Source organism: Kogia breviceps, chromosome 4 (genome assembly GCF_026419965.1).
Source record: "Kogia breviceps isolate mKogBre1 chromosome 4, mKogBre1 haplotype 1, whole genome shotgun sequence".
Taxonomy (NCBI): domain Eukaryota; kingdom Metazoa; phylum Chordata; class Mammalia; order Artiodactyla; family Physeteridae; genus Kogia; species Kogia breviceps.
Window position 1 is genome coordinate 175,215,466 of NC_081313.1, and position 15,529 is coordinate 175,230,994.

The window sequence follows — 15,529 nt, forward strand, 5'->3', positions numbered from 1 at the left end:
CACTGGTTCCCACCACCTCCCAGTCTGTTTGGGTCAGGACCCCACCACTGATGGGCTGAGAGGCCTTGGACAGGTGGCTCTGCCCTCTGAGCCTCAGTTTCCTCATCTGCAAAGTGGGTTGGTTGTAACAGCACTTCCACACAGGGTCACTGTAATAATAAGGATTTAAGAGTTTCTAGATTTCATCAACTCAAAGCAGGCATTGGTCCCCAAATGCACTAGTGGCCTGGACACCCTCCAAAAAGAAAAATGTTGCCAATTAATGGTAATTCACCTGAATCACCTGGTTTGAGGAGTTAAAAAAAATTTTTTAAAGTGCACACGTAATTGATGAAATGTGGTAACGCCATGCGTGACCCCTTCTTAGAACCCAGCCCAGTCCTTAAAAAAAAAGTGTCTCAGAGTATTGCTGATTAGTGATGTGAGGAAGTGAGCAGTAAAGAACCAAGATATTTATCAGCGTTTTGGTTTTCTTTAGCATTTCTAATTGTTTCCCCCAGTCCCTTGCACTGTCTGTCTGAATCACTTCCTCATTTCCATTCCCCCAATTCTGGATCTCCTCAAGTACTGTGTGGAGTTTCCCCAGAAGAGGAGCTGCTCCAATCGGGACCAGCCCCGCACTGGGCTGGCAGCAGGGACCTGGCAGTTCCCTGGCACAGAGAAGCCCGGCTCTTACGGGCAAGTACAGCTGATGCCTGCAAGCTGCCAGGGCGGCCAGGCTCGGCCACCAATGGATGGGGGTTCTTCCTGAACACCCAGGGGGTCACGCACAGGGTGTCCCAGATCCCCAGAAGCTCTCTGCCCACGTGAAGCAGACAGTGCCCACACCTGACTTCCTTCCCAGAGACACACAAAGGCCTACGTTAATGCTGCACCTGGAATGGGGACCTTGAACGGTGGCCAAATCAGGGCCAAGATCGTAAAAGGCTTTAGCACTACAGCAAGGACAGAGTACAGAGCAGGGAGGGGTTTAGGGAGCAGGATGAAGACCAGGCCAGCTGCCGCCAGACTCGGAAGGGAAAAGACGTAGCATACGTGAGCACCAGCCTCCCAGGGGCCCTGGAGTCTGAGCTGCACTCAGAGAGCATCCTTACCAACTGTCCTGAGTTAAACGGTGTCCCCCCAAAACTCATGTTGATGTCCTAACCTCCAGTACCTCAGAATGTGATCTTATTTGGAAACAAGAGTCTTTGCAGATGTCATTAGTTATGATGGGGTCATACTGGAGAAGGGTGGGCCCCTAAGCCACTGTGACTGGTGTCCTTAGAAAAAGGGGAAATTTGGGACACACACACAGGGAGAAAGGCATGCGAAGATAAGACAGAGATTGGGAACCCCCAAGCTGTCAGCAAGCCACTCGAAGTCCACAGAAGAAACCAACCCTGCCGACACCTTGATTGTGGACACTCAGTGTACATAACTATGAGACGATAAATTTGTTTTGGGCCACACTGCAGGGCTTGTGGGATCTTACTTCTTTGACCAGGGATTGAACCCAAGCCCTCGGCAGTGAGAGCACAGATCCCTAACCACTGGACCTCCAGGGAATTCCCAATAAATTTCTATTTTAGTTTAAGCCACCCAGTTCGTGGTACTTTGCTGCAGCCACAGCAAATAAATACACCAGGGTACAGGGCAGGTAAGATATCTACAGATGACCAGCAGTCCCTGGAGATGAATGGTCCTGAGTTTAGAGCCACAACTGCATGTCTAGGGAAGGTACATTCCTGCTCCTAGTTCTAGAAGGAGAGAGATCCAGGCGCAAAACACAAAAGCCGAGGGACAAGAGCTGGTTTGAATAATGTCCCCGATCATCTCTGCTTGGGGGAAAAAAAACCTGCCAGGGTTTTAAGTGATCTGTGTTCTATGCACAGGATGGAGCTGAGGTGAAGGTTATTGTATAACTTGGTTCCCCGACATGGAGCAAAGACCGAGCTGTGCCTGGGAGGAAAAAGCTAGACTCAGAACAATCGATCATGGTAACAGGATGATTCAAGTAAAGACAGTTAGCTTTCCTATCACTGGCTCCAAGTAAACCACATGCCGTGTGTGTGTGTGTGTGTGTGTGTGTGTGTGTGTATAATATATGTGTGTGTGTGTGTATAACATATATATACCTCTGTGTGTGTGTGTGTGTGTGTGTGTGTGTGTGTGTGTATAACTTATATATACCTGTGTGGGCCCTGAGGGGGGCGCCCAGAACCAGGCCAGGAGGGCCAGCGGGCATGGGGCCCCCTGGAGGCCACGGAAGTGCTACTGATTCAAATTCAAGTTCTCCTCAAGCTAGTGATCCCTCTTTTAGGAGTCTGCCCTGCAGGAATCCTCGCTTGTGACCTCAACAATGAATTCGAGAAGCATGTATTGAAGAAGCCAAAAAATACCCGAACGTCCCCTGTGGGCATCGGGTCACGGGAAGAGCGTATGGGATACTCCAGGCGGCCGTGGGAAATGGAAGGCTCTCGATGCCACTTCCATCAGCTGCGAGAGAGCAGAACTGGGGGCTAGTCTGATGCCACTGTTCTCATTCTCTGGTAAAACAAGAGCATGGAGACGGCAACTGGGGCGCAGAGGAGGGAGGCGAGATTTTCACCCTCTGTACACGTGAAGGCAGTCATTTTTATAATAAAGGCCGAGGAGGAGGTCATGCAACAAGCCATCCAAAGGGACGCCCGCCAGCAGGGAAGGAAGAAGCAAGGGCCTCTGCTGGCCGCTGGTCTGTGTGGCCCACAGCCTGCAGGAGGATCTGGGACTACAGATAAGACGCTAAAGAAGGAACACCAGCCCTTGCTGAGGGGCCGCAGATGACAGAGGTGCACCTCCGCCGTCATGTCAAAACCACCCGGGACGGGCCGCAGGGCACTGGTGAAAAATGACACGAACCCTGGCGGATGGGTGCCGTTGCGGAGGGCGTCCCCTGGCCCGCCGCGCCAAGGGCCCCAGAAGCATCTTCACAAGATTCCCCAATGGCCACGTAACGTGAGAGCCGCTGCGGGCTGCGGTCGTCTTTTTAGGGGCGAGGAAAATGAGGCTCAGAGGGGTGTGGTCACCTGCCTGTGGTTGCCCATCTGGCCCAGGTTTAGCCCCAGGCCTTGGCCTCTGCAGCACACACTAGACCAGATCTCCTCCTAAAGCCTGCAAGGGGCCAGCGCTGACGCTGCAGAAAGCTTTTTGGAATGGGCTGAGGCCGTCTGATGTTAAAAGCATTCTCACCCCCGATCCCACCAATGTGCAGTGCCACATGGCAGAGAGGGTCGGGGGACGTCAGGGCTATAACGGTCACACAGGACAGTGTCCCTCTGGGAGGGGTCTTGTACGCGGCACCATCTGCCATCTGAGGTGCCAAGGAGCTTCTGGATCCCATTCTAGCCAAGCCGGCTAAGGGTCTCTGGCAGGGCAGATACCTGGAGTGCGGAGGCAGGAGGAGCCCCAGGCGAGAAGCTGAGATCATGGGGCACACCCACTCCTCTGACTCACAGCTGCGTGGCTGCCGGGAGCACCTTCTCAGAGTCAGGGTGAGGATTCCAAGAAACCAAGCAGAAGTAGCTGACACATGGCTCGGCTCCCTCCCCCGCCCCGTCTGTCCTCCCTGCAGCCGCCAGAGGGCGCCCGTGAACACGGGAGTCAGACCATGTCCTGCCGATGCTCAAGAGCCCTCCATGGCTCCCACCGCAGAGCAAAAACCAACGCCCTCTGCATGGTCTACAAGGCCCTGTAGGCTCTACCCTGTTCTCTCCCCGCCCTCCCTTCCTCTCACTCTCCCCTAGCTCACTCTGCTCCAGCCACGTGGGCCTTCTCCGACATGCTGGATGAAATCCTGCCTCGGGGCCTTTGCGCTGGCCGGGCCCCCAACCCCAGGACTCTGCATGGCCCCCTTCCTCACCTCTTCAGGTCTCTGCCCGACTCTCACTGTCTCAGGGGGGCCTTCACTGGCCACTTTATTTTAAATGGCACCCCTACAACTACACTGGCACTCTCTAGCCCCTTCCCTACTTCGATACTTGGCCATTTCACAGAGTACACATGTTCTCATCTACTTTTCTTGCCTCATCCTTCCCCCCCTCCCCGTTCTGAGCATATGGGGTGTCTGCCCAGTCCACCGGGGAGACCCCAGTGCTCAAGACAGGGCCTAGCACACAGGGGGCTCTGGCCAAGTGTTTGTTGGACGAACGGACGGACGGATGAGTGGGGGAGCCTGAGACCAGGTGGAGGCCCCGGAGCACCAGGCGGGGGGAGGGGCACATACTGCAGCAGGGCTTTGGTCTTGCGCGTGGGGTCGTCGGGCCGGAAGTTCTTGTACTCCTCCACCTCCTTCTCCAGGGACAGCAGCTGGCTCTGCAGCTTGCTGCGCAGGGCCGGCAGTGACTCCCGGATGTGGTTGGTCAGTTGCTGTGGGAGAGAGGCTAGAGGTCAGAGGTCAGCACGGGCAGGATGCTGAGAAGGGGCGGGCCCGCTCCACCCCCAGCCTCCAGGGACCAAGAGAAACACCCAGATGGAGTCACACTGGCGTGAGGGGCAGGGAGAGGTGGCACAGCTCCGTCCACAGCGGAGAGATGCTGCAAACAGCCCGTGAGGCCTTGGGAGGGTAGATCAACCAGGCTGTCACACCAAAGAGTACACGCAACTGTTTGCAAGGACCAGGCAGCAGGACCCAAGTGCTGACCGGGAACAGCCTCCCACAAGTGCTGCTCAGTGGGCGGGGGGGGGGGGGGGGGGGGGGCGCTAGAAGCCACCGCAGGACCCAGGTACAGAAGGACTGTCAGACGGGCGATGGCGCATCCACACTGCACAACGCCGGGGGAACGTACAGACACAGGGACGGGCCCTACAAACTACAACAGAAACAGTTTGCCAAAAAAGGCACACAACACACCTATGATGTGCTCCCCTCTGTAAAGACGGGGAGAAAGTAAGAACACATTCTCATTTGCACGAACAGAGTGAAGGATGGTTCACAAGAGAAGGGAAGAATGGAGCAGGCGGGTGGAAGGACCCTTCCCCGCAGCCCCCTTTCCCTCTATTGTTCTGCCTTTGAACCACGGGGATGTGTTCCTTATTCACAAATTTCAAAAGGGGGCAGCAGTGCAGAAAGTTAGGCAATGAGCCTCAAGATGGGTCGTTCAAGAAAAAGCTAGTTACAGAGCAGTGGGTAAACATCTTAACTGTTCAGGTGGTGAAAAGGGAGACGGAAAGGGAAGAGAAGGAAAAGAGAAGCAGGAGGAAAAGGAAGCCTGGCGGTACAGACACATCTGTGTCTAGCGTCTCGAGAAGGAAGCCCAGGAAGTGGTGACACTGGCCGCCTCAGGGGAAGAGAGCCATCGCGGGATGGGAGGAAATGGGACATTCACTATATTTGTACTGTCTGACTTTTTTTAATACTATGATAAAAGAGAAAGAGAGAAGGGAAGAAAAAAATAATAGCCATAAAAATCAGCTAAAATCCACAAAGTGAAAAGCAGTGTTTTGTGGCCATCTGTCCTACAAGACAAAAGAAATGACAAACTATCCATCAAGCTAGAAAAAAACATAAGATGGAGCCTCACACTCCGTGGAATGAACCTGATGGTCACCCCAAAGCCCTATGTGAGCTGGGGCCCCTCCCTGTGGGAGCTGCAGGTCCCTAAGGGTGGCAGTCCACTCCGGTCCCCGACAGCATCCTGGGGCGTTACAACGGCCCCATTTAGCTCGTGAGGCAAAGGAGGGGTGGGGGGACCAGGAAGCACCAGGATGTGGAGCTAGGACCCCAGGAGGCCAGCTGGGCTGCTCACCTGCGGCTCTCAGAGAGGGCCCCAGGCACCTGCGGGGAGTTTTACTTCCCTTCCTCTCCCTCCACCCCCTGCCCAGGCAGACCGCTGCTTCCTTTCCTGCAGGGCCCCTCTCACTGGACACTTACTTCCCTCTTTGTTCTGCTGAGCTGCCTGCTCTGCCTTCCTGCTCTACGCCAGCTCTCTTCCCGGCCCCATCACCGCCTAACACCCGACTGTGCCTCTACCTGGTGGCCCCAGTTAGACACATCCCTTCCCTAAAGACAGGGCCCAGCTCGCACGTTGCCACTGCAGTCATGAAGGACTCTGACTTTCGCTCTGAGGCCCTGCTCCATCTGAGATGCTACCATATAGCACTGAGGGGGAATTCCTCGTAACCCCGGGGCCACTAAGGACCACACTGCCTGCTACAGTATAGCTACATAATTAGGGGTTTTACTAATTAGGGATTTTACTCTCATAGAAATTGGCACGCATGCAAAACGATGTTATTAAACAGCAACCTTTTACTGACTAGGAACATTAGAAAACAGCCTTCCAAACGGAGCCTGTTTAAACAGACTAAGACCCATGTGTTCAGGAACTACTACAGGGCCACAAAAGAGTGAGGAAGCTTTCTCTGTAGGGACAGAGCTCCAGGAGATACTGCTGAGCAAAAAAAAAAAAAAAGCCAAGGGGCCGGTATCCATGACTATGCAAGAAAGAGTGATTCTCAAAAGTCCTTTTTGCTTTTATGAACAGAAAGAAACTCAGGCGGTGTTAAAAGTGGTGCCCTAGGGGTGGGAAGCAGGGGCAGATGGGGGTGCTTCAGTGTATACTTTTTTTTTTTTTTTGCGGTACGCGGGCCTCTCACTGTTGTGGCCTCTCCCGTTGCGGAGCACAGGCTCCGGACGCGCAGGCTCAACGGCCATGGCTCACGGGCCCAGCCGCTCCACGGCACGTGGGATCCTCCCGGACCGGGGCACGAACCCGTGTCCCCTGCATTGGCAGGCGGACTCTCAACCACTGCGCCACCAGGGAAGCCCTTCACTGTATACTTTTAAACACTGGGTTTTTTTTTTATGAGCCCTGTGAATATACTACCTGTGGGAAAAAACAAAACTAGAAAGGCAGTGAGATAGCAGAGTTGCTGGCATTTGATATGTGCTGCATTTCATGCAGCAGACGCCAGCCCTGGGGGCAGGGATGCAGATGATTCCCGCCTGATAGACGGGGAGCCTCGGAGAGGCAAGGCTGGGCTTTGGACCAAGGAAGGCCAGACTCCGAAGTCCTCCCACTTGGCTACTGTCGAGCACTGCTAGCCACCCGGTGTTGGTTCAGGTGAGGCATTCGGAACCCAGGTCATCAGCGTCAGAAACCGTATGCAAATTTCTGGGTATGTGACTAAATAATTACGGTGGTAATTAAAATAATGGTAATAAACAAGGTCCTACTGTATAGCCCAGGGCTTCCCTGGTGGCGCAGTGGTTGAGAATCCGCCTGCCAATGCAGGGCAAACGGGTTCAAGCCCTGGTCTGGGAAGATCCCACATGCCGCGGAGCAACTGGGCCCGTGAGCCACAACTACTGAGCCTGCACGTCTGGAGCCTGTGCTCCGCAACAAGAGAGGCCGCGACAGCGAGAGGCCCGTGCACCACGATGAAGAGTGGCCCCCACTCGCTGCAACTGGAGAGAGGCCTCGCACAGAAATGAAGACCCAACACAGTCAAAAATAAATAAATAATTAATTAATTAATTTTTTTTTTTAAAATCCTGTGACAGACCATAATGGAAAAGAATATGAAAAAGAATATATATATATGTGTATAACTGAATCACTTTGCTGTACAGCAGAAATTAACCCAACATTGTAAATCAACTATACCTCAATAAAATTTTTTTTAACAAAAATAAAATAATAGTAACAATAGTAGTGATGGTAATAATAGTACCAGTACAGACTTACTGAACATCCACTCTTCTCCAGGCCCTGAGTCAAATGTTCACTGAACCCATTTTGCTAAAACAAGTGCTGCTCTAGACCAAGGCCAAGGGCATTGTGGATGTCAGCTGTTGTGCAGTGCGCAACTTGAGCAACTGCACAAAATGCTTGCAGTACCTGATTCAGAGTCTTCTGCAGGTGTGGGGTGCCCATGCGGTCCGCCATGTGCCGGTAGGCTGGGTGGGAGAGGAAAAACTTCCTCTCGGCCGCCAGTGCTGCGCGGATGTCCTTCTTGCCCTCAATGTCCTTCTGGCTGCGGTTCACCACGCCAATGTAGCCTGTGGGGAGAGAGGGTTAGGTCAGGGCAATGCCAGGCAAGCCAAGGAGCCCAGATCCCCCTTTTTTGCATGGGACCAAGCAGTGTGCGGGTGTAGACATGGATCTTGCCCTACAAGTCACTCACAGACAAGGTGACAAGCCATACGCATTACTCAGAAGCAACACGGAGAATGCAAACACTGAGTACAGTCCTGAAAAGCAATGCAAGTGTTTGGAGGAAGAAGTTATATTCAGCATGGTGTGAGGGGCTGGATAGAGAAAAGCTCTGGAGAAGAGGAATCCCACAATCCAAGCTTTAGAAACAGAAAAAAAAACTTCAAAAATAAGCACAATGGGGGACAGCTAATCTTGCTGGATATTAATACCTATTCTACACTGTGCCACAGTGAAAAACAGGAACCAACCTAAGTGTCCAACAAATGGGGTCTCGGTAACAGTCCATGTACCCCCATATGAGGGACCCGACAGCATCTTTTACAGTCATCTTGAAGAGTATTTGCCTTCAAGGGAATGTTCACAGGGACACAGTCTGCTATTTTGCTAAGTGAAATGGAAAAGCAGGTCACCAGGCGGCGTGGCGCTGGAAAGCTGGAGTTCCAAACCAGCTCCGCCACCTGCCAGCTTTGTGAGCTGGGGCAAGGGATTTAGCCTCTCGGCGCCTCAGTTTCTTCATCCATAAAATGGGGATGAGCACAGAACCACTGCATTGGATTGTTACGGGGATTAAATGGGTTCTTCCACACCAAGGTACTTAATACATGTTTGCTATTCTCATTTTATTGAAAATAAAAACACTTGGGCTGCTCTTGTCAGAATATCTGTAACTAAACTAAACACGAGCCTAATCAGCCTCTGTCTAGATCAAATAACTGGTTTATAGGCAATTACAATTGGCCAGATCCCAAGTGAAGCAGTACAGATAAAGTGGCCAGAGGAGGAGCTGTTTGAACAGAATCGTAGGTATTTATGTGTCAAATGACAGGATGCCTAGGATTTGCTTCATGATCCCCCAAGGGAGGAAAGAGCAACAGGAGCGGATATTTGGGGCATTGAAGGTTGGCTGTATGTGATTAGCAGCGAGGCTGGGCCAGTGGTTCTCCTTGCACTTTTCCCTCCACTTGAGAGAATGGTTGAATGCAAGTATTGAACATTAAGAAAAGTTACAAATCCTCAGGAACTCTTGGGAAGGAGAACCACAGAGTATTAAACGGGGAGAATTTGAACTGTGGATGATTTCAGTTTCCTTCTTCTGGACACTTCTTTTCTGTAGCCAAAATGAGTAGGCGTTCACTGTGTAACTGAAAAAGAATGCACGCAGATCAGAAGAAAAAGCTACCTGTGTTCACTCGGGCAGGAAAAAAAAAGAAGGTTCTACAATGGAACCGAAAAGCAGTTACTTCTGGGCGGCGGGGAAATGGGCTGGTGAAAGTATCTGTGAGCATTTGCTGGGGTTTCAGTAAAGATAACAAAAACAAGTCATTTTCCAAAAGCAAAGGTGCACCGGCTCTCCTGCTGCTCAAGCCCACCCATCTTGCCTGCCCTCCCCTGCCCTGTAGCCCCCAGGCCCTCCCGGGCCGCACCTCTTCTCAAGGGGAGCAGCTTGTTCTCCAGGATGTCCCTGGCATCAGTGCCTTCGTCCATTAGGTCGAGCTTGGTGATGACGCCGATGGTCCGCAGGCCTGCAAGAGCACAGAGGTCAGAGGGCGCCAGGGGGAAGGAGCATGGGCTGGCGACCCCGGGCCACCTGGGGCCCAGCTGGATCCCCCCACTTCCAGGCTGTGTGACCTGGGACAAACCATAACATCACCTGCCCGGACCCTAGTAAACCCTCAAGTCAAATGAAGGCAGTAACGCACCAGTCTCAGGGGGTCGTCCCTGAGGATAAACCCAGCACGTGGCCAACGTTCAATCGATAAACGCTGGCCACCGTCATCACTGGTACGACCAGCGACGGCGTCTTGCTGCAGCGTCAGGGGGCAACCCTATCGAACTTGAACCCCAGGTCAGAATCTCCACGCTGTGCTCTCTGAGTGGCATGCAACGTTAACACGCTAACCCGTGACAATTCTTTCTAGGGTTACCTCTCCTCTGAATGGCCCAAGTTCCACTCTGGAAACCACCCCATGGAATTCCTCTTCATCCCAAGTTGCCCAGAATCGAGGGAACCCTGCAGATCGATCAACTGCCTCTGCTGGTGCCTGAGGGCCCCTCTGTGCTAGCCGTGTGTGTGTGTGTGTGTGTGTGTGTGTGTGTGTGTGTGTGTGTGTGTGTGTGTGTGTGTGTGTGTGTGTGTGTGTGTGTGTGTGTGTGTGTGTGTGTGTGTGTGTGTGTGTGTGTGTGTGTGTGTGTGTAGAGGGAAGCCCAAGGAGATCTCTGGGGGGTGCTAAGGTGGGTATCGAAGAGGTGACGGCCGTGCCTTTTTGCGGCCCCTGCCTGCTCACATTTTGCTGAGAGTATGAGCTGGCATCACCTTTTCGGAGGGCAAAGAAGCCACCACTGCAAGCACCCACAAAGCTTGGGGAGGGTAGAGTAGAGGCAGCCCAAGGTAGAGAGATATGACTGGGGAGGGGGTCTGGGGGCATCTACTTTATTAGAAATATCCAATCTCACGGAAGCACTGTTCCCCAAAGCTCAGAAGCAACCCAAATGTTCAAGAACAAAAAAAGAGACAGCAATGGGCCGCACGGTGGATGGCTACGGACCTATGTTCCAACGGTAATAGGCAAACACACACACACTACAGAAAAATAAGGAAAGACCCTCCCATTTCTAAAAATGTGACTTTATGTGGAAGAACAAACTCTGAAAGAATATTTGCCAAGTGTGGCCACCAGCATCTGCAGGGGGAGAGGAGCTGTCACATGTTAGGTTCTACATTTTACAATGGTGACACTTTGGGGATAATTATCATGAATACTTTCAAAGTTAGAAAGCTACTTCTTTTTTCTGGAAGAATGCCAGCATCAAGTTCACTTAACTGTTTTCTTTTTTTTTTTTTGCAGTACGTGGGCCTCTCACTGCCGTGGCCTCTCCCGTTGAGGAGCACAGGCTCCGGACGCGGCCACGGCTCACGGGCCCGGCCGCTCCGCGGCATGTGGGATCTTCCCGGACCGGGGCACGAACCCGCGTCCCCTGCATCGGCAGGCGGACTCCCAACCACTGCGCCACCAGGCAAGTCCCCACTTAACTGTTTTCAACGGCACATCCTCACTGCCTGATCTAGCCTCTGCAGTCACAGTCACACACTATTTCCTGGGACTGGACTAGGGGGACAGGAAGGCTGGAGGGGAGCGCTGTGGGCAGGGGTGGCCCTCCCAGGCGAGCACACCTGGATGACCCTGGGGAAGAGCCCTGAGCTTTGAGGAGCTCAGTCCCGGCGGGAAAGGAGCCCCCTTCGCCGACTGTCCCCCAGGCCCACAAACTAGGGAGCGTGAGCCACAGAGCCTGTCTCCCCCACCCCACACTGGTCCCCAACTCCTTCCAAAGCACTGTGGGATCCAGGCGGCCGGCGGACAATTTGGAGAACGTATTTCGGCGTGTGCCGTACTCTGCTAACCCCCGGCCCCTCTCAGAGCACAGCCAGCTCCCCGCGCGGCCCTCGCTCCCGCGCCCTCCCTTTAGCTCACTCTGCTCCGGCCACACCGGCCTCCCTGCTGTGTCCTGGGCACCCCTGCTCTTTAGCACCCGCTGTCCGTTTTCCTGGGTTTTGCCTCTTTGTCTCAGTCTGATCTTGCCCAGAACCTCATGTCTTCAGAGGCCCACGACTGCACCCCCTTCCACCCCAGCCTCTCTCAGTGGGTTCTATTTCCATCCAGTGCTTACCGCTACCAGAAGATATTCCACTTGCTTATTTCCAGTGGGGGATTCTGTCGCCCCCCCAATGGAATATCAGCTCACTGGTGGCAGGGGGCACCTCTCAACTTTGTCCCCTGCAGGGTTCCCAAGGCCGAAACAGAGCCTGGCATGTAGCTGGGGCTTAACTGACATTTACTGAACGAAGGCCCTGGGCCAGAGATGCGCCAGTCTCCACCACTCCCTCCGGCCCCAGCTGGCTTCATTAACTCGTCATCCTTTCACCTTCCCTGCCGGACCCCCCGAACAGTGATGGAGAGACCGTCAGTCCTCTTGACAGCTCTACAAGTTAGGACTGCTGCTGCCATTTCGACAGGAGGGACCAAGCCTCGGGGAGGAAGAGGAACTTCCAGAGGTGGGATTTGGACTCGCATCTGTGCCCGAGGAGGGCTGCCCCATTCCCACCCCCCTGGACTAGCTTTCTGCACAGGAGAAGCAGGGGCCAGCTTTCCAAGGAGCAATGCCAACTGCCACACACTGGCCTCCCAAGGGATGTCCCCCCCGGAACTGCTGGCTCTCATGGGAAATTCTGTGTCCCAGGCCTTTTCCTGGGGAGGCCGTGAGCCAAAGAGAACGCCAGTGACGTGGAATGGAGGATGTGGGGCAAGTCGTGATGCTCCGAGGCGCCGTGAGGAGGGAGCTGCTGCCGTGAGGCCCGGGCGGTACCTTGGGGGTCAACCTCCTTGGCCAGCTTGAGGGCATCCGAGTTGGCCAGGTCCATGTTGGCAGGGGTCACGGCGAGGATGAGGCTGCTCTCCCGGCTGATGAACTGCAGGACCATGTCCTTGATCTGGTACTCAATGTCTGGGGGCTGGTCCCCCACAGGCACCTTGGTGATGCCCGGGAGGTCGATGAGGGTCAGGTTCAACACTGGGAGGGAAAGGAGAGGGAGAGGCTGTCAGAGCCAGGGCAAGGGAGGTACGCACAGCCCTGCAGGGACCTGGCCCGCTTCTCCAAGTGCTGGGGGTCAGGCCTTGGGATTTCTCCTGCGCTCCAGCTGGATCCCACCTTTTGACCCTATAACTCCCTCCTAGGAATCCCATCTCATAGACACTCTCCTGTACTCTATTTCAGTGAGACAGCTTTGCTGTTTTAATGAAGTAACTATTTTTTTTTTACTGAAGTAGAGTTGAAATACAATATTATATAAGTTACAGGTATATGATATATGATTCACAATTTTTTAAAGTTATATTCCATTTATAGTTATTATCAGCGATACAGTTTTTTTTTTTTTAATTATTGCGGTACGCGGGCCTCTCACTGCTGTGGCATCTCCCGCTGAGGAGCACAGGCTCCGGACGCGCAGGCTCAGTGGCTATGGCTCACGGGCCCAGCCGCTCCGCGGCATGTGGGATCTTCCCGGACTGGGGCACGAACCCATGTCCCCCGCATCGGCGGGCGGACTCTCAACCGCTGTGCCACCAGGGAAGCCCCAGTGATACAGTTTTAAATCTGGACATTTGCATTTGCAGATTGGAATTACTCTCAATGGCTGAATAAATTTCAGCCCATCGATTCAGCCAATACCAAGGAACTATTAAAAACAAAAAGATGGGCTCCCCTGGTGGCGCAGTGGTTGAGAATCCGCCTGCCGATGCAGGAGACACGGGTTCGTGCCCTGGTCCGGGAAGATCCCACATGCCGCGGAGCAACTAAGCCCGTGAGCCATGGCCGCTAGGCCTGCGCGTCCGGAGCCTGTGCTCCGCAACGGGAGAGGCCACAACAGTGAGAGGCCCGCATACCGCAAAAAAAAAAAAAAAAAAACCACAAAAAGATGATACTCTGGTAAGAAACACACTCTGAGATACAGTCATACAAAAAAGAGGCATCAACAACTTTTATACCATGCTACAATTTGAGTAAAAGTTGTGAAACACACATACACAATATATACATACGTGTTCATAACTGCCTACATAGGCATTATGTATCATTTCGAGAGCATGAAATATATTTGTAATTTTGGGGGGTAAGGTAGGTTTTCGCTGGATATACCCTTTTATAACTTGAATATGAGCCATGTACAGGCATCATTTATTCAAAAATAAATAAACTTGCAATTCCCTGGCGGTCTAGTGGTTAGGACTCTGCGCTTTCACTGCCAAGGGCGTCGGTTCAATCCCTCGTTGGGGAAGTAATATCCCGCAAGCCACGTGGCGTGGCCAATAAATAAATAAATAAACTCACCACAAAGAACCCATACTGAGGTGTTAGGAGTCAGCTGCACTATTCACCAAATACCATTTAAGTTAGCAATCCATGCCTCTGGGTCAGAGGTTATATATGGCTACAGGCTGCTTGCTCTGCTTAAATGATGCAGTTTTAAAATCGGGACGTTATGCAGAAAAATCTGGCCTTCTGGCTCCTCTTGAAGAACCAGAAGACGACCTGGCTGCCTTGGGCTGGCATCACTGTGTGGCCACCGTTCACCTGGGAGCCGAGCCGTGGCTGCCCCTTTAAAAGGAACATACGAGCTGCAATTCACCCCAGACTTCACCACTCCCGACAGTGTCCCTGGCATGCTGTTTTTCTTAGAGCTGATATCAGACGTGGGAAGATACGGATCAAGAGGGCTGTGTTGTGTGTGAAGGGAAATGCGAGGGGCCGTATTCTTGAGAGTGAGGCCGACCCGACCCGTGACCCGCGGAGTCAGCCTTCCGCTGCCCCCGTATGTGAGGGGTCCCTGTTGCCTACCGTGTGGCGAGTAGACCCGCAGGTTGATGGGCACTGGGGAGATGCCTTTGTTGGTCCCCGTGACCCTGTCGGTCTCGGCTTCAATCTCCTGTCGGACTTCCTCAAAGTCTGTAAACTTTTTGGACTTGCAGTGCAAAAACTCGGCATATTCTGCAAAGGGAAGAAAGATGCTCCAAATGAGAAAGAGAAGCGGCCTCGCTGTGTGCGGGGGAACAGGTGGCCTTCTGGGACAGGTGCTTTGTCAAGCAGAGAAAGTGAAGAATCAGTTACAGGCCTTCCAGGAATTGGGGGAGCAACAGATTCATTCTCTTGGCAAGTATTGGAGGGGGGCCCTCCTATAGACCATGCTCCCTTCTAGACCTCAGGGATTCCACAAGGTACAAAACTGGCAAAAATCCTGACTCTGCGGAATGGACATTCTCATGAAGCATTTTGCAAAACAACACGTCATGACATATTATGAGTATTCAAAAAAAAAAAAAAAAAATCAGGGCTTCCCTGGCGGCGCAGTGGTTGGGAGTCCGCCTGCCGATGCAGGGGACGCGGGTTCGCGCCCCGGTCCGGGAAGGTCCCACGTGCCGCGGAGCGGCTGGGCCCGTGAGCCATGGCCGCTGAGCCTGCGCGTCCGGAGCCTGTGCTCCGCAACGGGAGAGGGCACAGCAGTGAGAGGCCCACGTACCGGAAAAAAAAAAAAAAAAAAAAAAAAAAAAAAATCAAAAACAAAAAAAAAAACCCACAGAAAACAAAAGACAACGACCGACAGGTGGATGTGACCGGCACTTATTCTTTTTTTTTGAGGAACAGAATACACAAGGTCAGCATGCGTCACCCAGAGCGCAGTGATGTACGTCTGATGAAGCTTCTGCTTCCGTGTTATATTACATGAGATGGTCCTGGGTCGTGAAGCAGGATCTCAGTCAAAAGGGCCGCAAGCTGCTGCCCTGGTGGGATCCTGAGCC

The 15,529-nt window shown here is 53.0% G+C and overlaps 1 protein-coding gene across 14 annotated transcripts in view; it reads right to left on the reverse strand.

Annotated features, from left to right (window-relative positions):
• Nucleotides 1-15,529, reverse strand: part of DNM2 (dynamin 2) — a 96,284-nt gene that overhangs the window by 33,996 nt on the left and 46,759 nt on the right. For all 14 annotated transcript variants that reach the window (XM_059062116.2, XM_059062117.2, XM_059062114.2 and 11 more), the window contains exons 3-7: nt 14,571-14,720; nt 12,540-12,743; nt 9,602-9,700; nt 7,860-8,020; nt 4,244-4,386 (exon numbers count right to left, since the gene is read on the reverse strand). In XM_059062116.2, the coding sequence (XP_058918099.1) occupies nt 4,244-4,386; nt 7,860-8,020; nt 9,602-9,700; nt 12,540-12,743; nt 14,571-14,720 (757 nt within the window). The remainder of the gene's footprint in view (nt 1-4,243; nt 4,387-7,859; nt 8,021-9,601; nt 9,701-12,539; nt 12,744-14,570; nt 14,721-15,529) is intronic.